At 27.9% G+C, this 7,563-nt stretch overlaps 2 protein-coding genes across 2 annotated transcripts; both read right to left on the reverse strand.

The window, feature by feature from the left end:
- Positions 1-624: 624 nt before the first annotated feature.
- On the reverse strand, positions 625-2,317 carry LOC113380968 (growth/differentiation factor 8-like). The gene is made up of 3 exons (XM_026619986.1): positions 2,308-2,317; positions 1,212-1,609; positions 625-1,079 (listed from the first exon to the last, which is right to left on the reverse strand). Exons 1-3 carry the CDS (start codon positions 2,315-2,317, stop codon positions 696-698), a joined length of 792 nt encoding a protein of 263 aa, XP_026475771.1. The 3' UTR covers positions 625-695.
- LOC113380969 (calcium uptake protein 1 homolog, mitochondrial-like) lies at positions 2,252-7,401 on the reverse strand. The gene is made up of 8 exons (XM_026619987.1): positions 7,327-7,401; positions 6,886-7,045; positions 5,844-5,881; positions 5,666-5,780; positions 5,433-5,593; positions 3,032-3,270; positions 2,737-2,957; positions 2,252-2,641 (listed from the first exon to the last, which is right to left on the reverse strand). Exons 1-8 carry the CDS (start codon positions 7,399-7,401, stop codon positions 2,490-2,492), a joined length of 1,161 nt encoding a protein of 386 aa, XP_026475772.1. The 3' UTR covers positions 2,252-2,489.
- Between the last annotated feature and the right edge of the window lie 162 nt (positions 7,402-7,563).

Genomic DNA, 7,563 nt, shown 5'->3' on the forward strand with positions numbered 1-7,563 from the left:
TACTATTATATAACATAGAGAATATAGTAACAATAACGGTATTGTTAAATTTATTGTAATTAAGTATATATGGTTGCTAAATTCTAAAGCTAAATATAAGGCCGCATTATAAACAGTCTTTCGTTTACATTCACACCTCCAACCAATTAAATAAAATCCAAGCATAAAAATTCACTAACTTGATTTAATCATCAGTACGACAAAACATTTGAGCAAAATGTTTAAAGTAATTTTAGTAGACAAATTACATTTCATAAATCAATTTATCATCAATATCAACAACTGACTCATGAAATATAGTTCCTATGATATAAATGAAGTAATTTTCAAATAATTTAAATCTATTGCACGCACAACTTAATCATCAGTCATTTATATATACTCATAAGTGATGAAAAATGTTGTGAATATTAAAACAATATATTGTGGTCCAAAAATTCAATAGCAAGATCCAAAAACTTTGGAGCCACAATATAATAATGTTCACAATATTTCTTCTTTAAGCGACACAAACACATTGCACTGAAATAGTAGAAGTGGCAAACACCAACTTTTAAAATGATAATGGTATTTAAACCAAATTCATCATATTAACAAATTAAAAATCAAAGTAAAACTTAGCAGTAAATATAAATATTTAAAACATCTAAAAAGTCCAAAAGCGTCAAATCACAAAAATTGATTGCACAATTCAACTAGGAACAACCGCATCTGTCAACTACCATTCCCGGTAATGTACCATAAACAATATTCAAATCTGCATCAAAATACAGCATTGATATGGGGCTCATCTGTCGAGGTGCGCAGCAAGGACCTGGAGACCCCGTAGGCCTTGCTAAGTGAACTATGTGAGTATGCGGATTCTTTTGCAAATAAATATAAGGGCAATCACCATTACAGTAATGAGCTTCATAGGTTTTGGGAGCTATAACCCAGTCCCATCCAAATTCTTCAAAATCAACCTTTAGTGGAAAACGACAACACAACGTTGTGTTCGAGTCCTCGGTACAGTCATTACTTATTTCTCGTTTGAATCGCCTTCGGCGCCCGTCTTCGGTATAAACTTCTATATAAGGTACCTGAAATAAGATATTGTTAGATTTATATATTTTAGACCTGAAATAAGATATTGTTAGATTTATATATTTTTAACTTATTAATATAATATGGCATCACAATTTGCATTCAAATACTTATTAATTAACATTTACCATAGATCCATCCTCAAAATCGTGATCAAGAACAACGGCGTGTTTTCCTTTGCGATCCAAACCGATAATTTCAATCCCTAGATTATTTCTTGGAAATCTGAACCATTCATCAACAACATTTGTTATATTAATTTTATACCATTTTCCCTCTACTGATGGCAAAACAACCGTATTGTTAAACACTGAATATCTTGCATTATTCGATTCTTTCCGTTTAGGACTTTTAATTACTTTCAAAATCTCAAGATTGACAGATGTTTGTGAATAAACATCTTCTGAACTCCATCCACTAGATTTTATATATACATGAAGAATTGCTTGTTTCACATAATTCTTTCGGACATTTTCAGCAAATTTGAAAAACTGTATAGATGACGACTGCCTTCTACGACCATGTTCTGAAATTGATTAAATTATGTATTTAGTATAAATATAAAGTAGCTATTAATTAAATCAGATATATCAATGTAATTTTTATAGTTGAAAACATTGGGAGGAGTATATCAACGAAAATAGGATATAAGCCCAGATTCATTACATCAATAAAAATTTAAAAAATCCTATTTTTGTTAATTTTAAGGATATATGATGGGATAATTATAAATAAATATTATCAATATATTCTAAAATAATTACTTCAATAACCTGAAAGTAGAAAAAATGTTAAAATAAAATAAATGCTATGATAAAAATTTTATATATTACTTTACTACCATGTTCCAATATCAATATAAATCTATTTGCAATGCTATAATTAACTGATTAGTTGAAGTATCCAGCTAAATGCCATAACAACGCAACTAGACAGAGCGGTGTATAGAAGCATTCAAATGGCACTTGGATGGATGTTCACGATCAATCAGAAACGAATTTCGAACATTCGAGTGATGCAATTAAAAACAATAAGTAATCAGAATCAGAACATAGTAGTGATATAACAATAAATCATAAAAATTAAGATAAATATAAATACTGCTTTCTTTAACCAATACTTGTTATTCAAAAAACAACATTATTAAAATTTCTTCACATCAATAACATATTTAAAAGTCTCTTTTCAATTCACATACATTTACATATATAGTTACGAATCTACTGTACAACATGTAAATGATCAAATATTAACAGTATATTTTTAAAATTCGCTAATAACAATAGAAATAATTTACGTCTTCAATAACAAAGTAAATATCATTAACTGTAAAATCTTCGAGATTAAAGAGTAGTTTATATATATACACAGAGAATTATTAGGAAAATGTATACGCAATATAAAATTTAGTCAAAAAATGAGGGTCTACTTTCCTTTGCACATTTCAGTATAGAGTATAATAATTTTAGGAAACCAGTATCTTTTGGTTTTTCCAAACCGCGCAGTAAACGATTTTTCATTACCGACACGAACTCTCTATTGCTCAATTGATTATCACCTGAAATTAGAAACAAAATATTTGCAGATACGTTAATATTCCAATAAGTTTAATTTGATTAAATTTACATTAATTAAAAAAATTCATATACTCACAGTTTTCGTCAAATATTGTAAAGACTACTCTTATTATATGATCACTGAGGTTAATTCTGGCTACAGTTTTTGCAACATGTTTCAATGTGGCTTGATCAATCGAAGCGCCGGCAATGTGGTAAAATGTTAGAGCGGTGTCGACGTCATTTATATTATTTAGAAAATGGAAGAAATCCATAAATTCTTCTTTAGATATACCGATACTATCATCACCTCGAAATCTAATAAAATAATAAATAAACGACAATAAGCTGAGTTATCAATGTAGCACAATGCGGTAAATACAATAACTCACGTTTTCTTAACCCTCTTCAACATCCTGGCCTTCTTTTTCTCTGTATAACCGGCAAAAGCAAGAAGAAGTTCTGCAAAATCCAATTCCGTAATTTTTCCATTTTCTGGATCTTTGCGCAGAAATTCCAAATATAAAATTTCTTTTTGAAGATCGTGTTGAAAATTCAAGAATTTTTCTATAGTCAATTTTTGATCCAAGTTTTCTCCAAAGAAATATGTAGTTAAAGCTGAATTTACACCCTAAAATTTATATACGTTGCCACTTAATTTTAAGTAGAACCTAAGAAGATACATGCTTTTATTTACAAGACTTAAATTAGTAACTACATGTTTCGTGTTCACTTTGCTTGTTATTTAATTTCGATGCATGGAAGCTCGCTTTTTAGAATAGAAAATTTAGCATTTTTAAAACAGATAAATTATATACTACACTTATATCAATTTCTAAATATACCTCGCATGCATATCGTACGCGCAATTTACAACTTTTGAACGTATTCAACAGTAGATATTTTCTGCTTCAACATCAGCATCGGATCAAGTCAAAAAAGCAATCATTTTGATATAAGTATGTACTTAAATTTTCAGTTTGATAAAAAAGGTGAAATCACATAGTTAAATGAAACACATCATTCAAATTGTAAGAACCAAAAATTCAATGCATAATAGTGATAACTTTAGTTAACATCACATAGTTGAAGAACGACATCATGCTCAAACTATACAATCCATGTTCACATGTAAAGCAGAAAAGTTAAAAGTGACTATAAGCAACACATCAATCTGTTAACAAAGCTACAAGGTTCATAAGGTTTTTAAATCAAATGCAGGAAAAAGTGTTTAAAAAGCATACATTCTTCTTAGAGCGATGCTGTATTAATAATAAATGTTAAAATATATTTAAGAAAATTCATGTCGAGCTCAATTTTGCAAGGCATTCACTTATTTACAAATCTGCCACACTTTAATAAATTACACAATCTTCATTTGGGATCTAATAATACATGAATTTAATATTTAATTCTCAAATGATCATGCAATAATAATACCTATAGTGCAATGTTTGATATGTTAATTACGTTAATTGCAAGTTCATTATTATTTGTATAAGTTTGAATCCGTTATGATAGCCAATTATGATTTAGATTTATTCTTATTTTAGAATATTTTCCGACCTTTATTTGTCGTGCCCCTGCAAAAGCTTTCGAAATTTTCGATGCCCCCTGTATAACATATAATAATTATGTATACTATAGTATATGAGTAAAAAGAAAATATATGCAAAGACAGACCTCAGACCAAGGTTTATTACAGATAAATTGGTAAACTTTAAAAATGAGAATCCTCAAATTTAGCCTTCAGACCACAAGATCTTACAATTTTAATTTAAACTGTTGGGAATTGTAAAGACGATTAAAACTCAAATATGTATCAGGCATTGTGAAAATTAAATAAAATATATATTTAATACATCTACTTAAACTGTGCTTGTTTGAGCATTTCTATGCACTAGTTAATAAAATATTACTACATTGGAATTACACTGTATCCAAAAGAGAATTATGACATACCAGTGTTTTTTCTGCTGCCTAGAAATCGTTATCAGAAAGGTAAGTGTGAGAAAGGGTTGGATTATGCACATTAATTTTATATCAAATGCATTCCACAACAAAACAATGACTGACAATAATATAAAACAAAGATTACATAAAACGATTATTATGAAATTAACAGTCGAATCAGAAAATTTAGAAAAAGAGGATATTATAGGATAGATTAAAGATTATAGCACAAATAAGAAAGGCTTTTCGGAAAGTGAGAGAGTACAGATCACATATAACATATTTCAGCTTTTGTTTTGTTGCATGTGTATATATCAATATAAATTATTATGTTCATTATAAGTCATTGCAGTATTAACCAAAACTCATTATAACTGGTAAGGATTACTGGTTTACAAATCTCATTAATATTTAAAAATAACGATATATCATTCATTATCCATAAAATATGCAAAAATCAATCAAAGAAAGTCCACAAATATTAACGTTATATTCATATTGTAATATATCTATTAGTTCAATAATTTTATTTTGAATAAAAAAAATTAGAATAATATGAAGAAAAGAAATAGTTAAAATGTAGAGAAAATCATAAAAAATTAAAACTTACAGCTTTATTTGATACCACTTATAAGTATTATATATTCTGAATGAATATTGGGTTTTACAAAAAGACTAAACAGCATAATAAAAATAATTGTAAATGAGCACTCTATCATCAAATATTAAAAATTAAAGGTTAAAAAATGTAAACCTAAATAGTAATTAACTTTGTAAAACCCAATATCTAAAAAAAATTATAGTTAACAATGAATGTCAAAATTGAAAAAAATTGGATACCTTGAATGTGTTTCCAGTATTTGCATGGTCTCTGTGTCTAGTTCCAATGCTGGTTTGGTTTCTGACTAAGGTAGCTACTCGAACAAATTCATCGCTGTCAACATCACCATCACCATTTATATCAAACATACGAAAAGCTATTTCAAAATGCCGGCGTGATGCTGAAAGGTAACAATAAATTAATTACAATTAATCTGTAAACATTGTCATGTTTTTATTATTGGGCGACTTACTTGATAATACTGTTAAAAGAAATATGTAATCCGAAAATGTTATCAGACCAGCGGAACCTAGCTTATAGAATATGCTATCTTCTTCTAAAGACAAGTCAAGATTGATTTTGACATCCTACGAAGAAGATAATTACATCAAAATACTATGAATTTAAATGTCATGACAAAAATTATTTACCTTTGGGTCATATTTCTTGTACTGATCTAATCCTAATCCTGCAAAAAAATATAAAGATATTAGAACAAACATATACATACACATATATATATATATATATATATATATATATATATATATGTATGTAACACGAGTTTGAACATAAAAATAATATAATCTATGAACAAATATAATTAGGTGAATTTTCAATGTAACATTTATAACTATGTGAATGAAATGCCAAAGAAATTAATATAATAAACTTCATGCTTTCTTAAACAAAACTTTATTAAGTTAGTTTTGTGTATTAAGAGAATATTCTTTCCACATATATAACTAAGAGTTTAAGTATATGCTACTTTGAAATAGCAAGAAGCTTTAAAACTAATCATCATATGAAAGTAACAATGCCTCTTGGTTGTCTTGCTCCAGGAGTAATAACTCTCAAAAAATCTGAAGGTGTCATCAAAATTTCGCCATTATGTTTGTGTTGTAATGTCGCAAAATATCGAAATACTTTTTCTGGTGTAGAAAACTGCCGAATTCGATTTTCATATTCTGTTATCTACAGTAGCACATATAAGATTACATGCAAAGCAAAATGATTATTTTTAATGCAAACACCATTGAATAAAAAAACAATACATCACAAAATTTACTATATTTAAAACATGAAGCACAAAGTATTGCATATTTTAGCTTGCTAAATTATAAATGCTGAATAAAATAGAAAAAAATAAAAAACTAGTGATTTTTATAACTTATTGTATTCATTGATATTTGCATCACAATATATACATGCATAGAAGAGTTTTAATTTTTTATGCAAAACTTAAATTAATTTTTATACACAAAATTCAAGAAATCACATCTTTTAAATATATTCATAATTGTAAGCAAAATAAAACAAAATACAAGAAGCTAGATTAAAGCAAAACAAATTTCTACTCATGCAAAAACAGACCAGAAATTATAAAATTTTACAATACAAATCTTAATAAATATAAGACAAATAGATATCCAGACGTTAAGTCATTCCCTTCTGGGTAAAACTATTATTTACCATCAGGTTGTTTCATTCCTGGTGTAATAGCTCTAAGAAAGTCATCAGGAGTCATATAGACTTCGGCACCACTTTCCTGAGATAATCTTATAGTTGCAAAATATCGAAAAATTTTGTCTGGAGTAGAGTAAGCTCGCATCCGATTCTCATATTCTATAATCTTCATGAAAATTTAAATTTTTAATGCAATATTTCTTGAATTTTATGCATATCACCAAGCATGTTTTAAACTTATTGTTAGTACATACGACAGAATATAGATTTTTCATATATGCAACATATGAATTTAAAAAATATTGATTATGAAATCTTAAAATAACAATTACTCAAAAGAATGCATACATTCCTAAAAATTTGTGCATCAAATAGGTACAACCGTACAATAGGTACATATAGACTTCACTAGAACAATATACATAACTATTTTGCTCAGTCTCTGACCTTCCTATCACGAAATCCAAGTTTTTCTTTTTTTTTTCGGTGCAGCTTCTCCATCAGCAGTACTTGACTCTGCATCACTGTCTGACTGAGAGTCTACACCGTTGTGAGTTTCATTATTTCATCTGGAAAACTTTCATCACCTTCCCCTTCCCTGTCATGTTCCTCTACACTGGCTGCATCAGCTTTTGGAAAATATGTCAAAATCCTATAAAAATTTAAATAAAATAAATTATGATG

Source organism: Ctenocephalides felis, unplaced genomic scaffold (genome assembly GCF_003426905.1).
Source record: "Ctenocephalides felis isolate EL2017-DRISC unplaced genomic scaffold, ASM342690v1 CF-g0.4_SCAFFOLD_02493, whole genome shotgun sequence".
Classification (NCBI taxonomy): domain Eukaryota; kingdom Metazoa; phylum Arthropoda; class Insecta; order Siphonaptera; family Pulicidae; genus Ctenocephalides; species Ctenocephalides felis.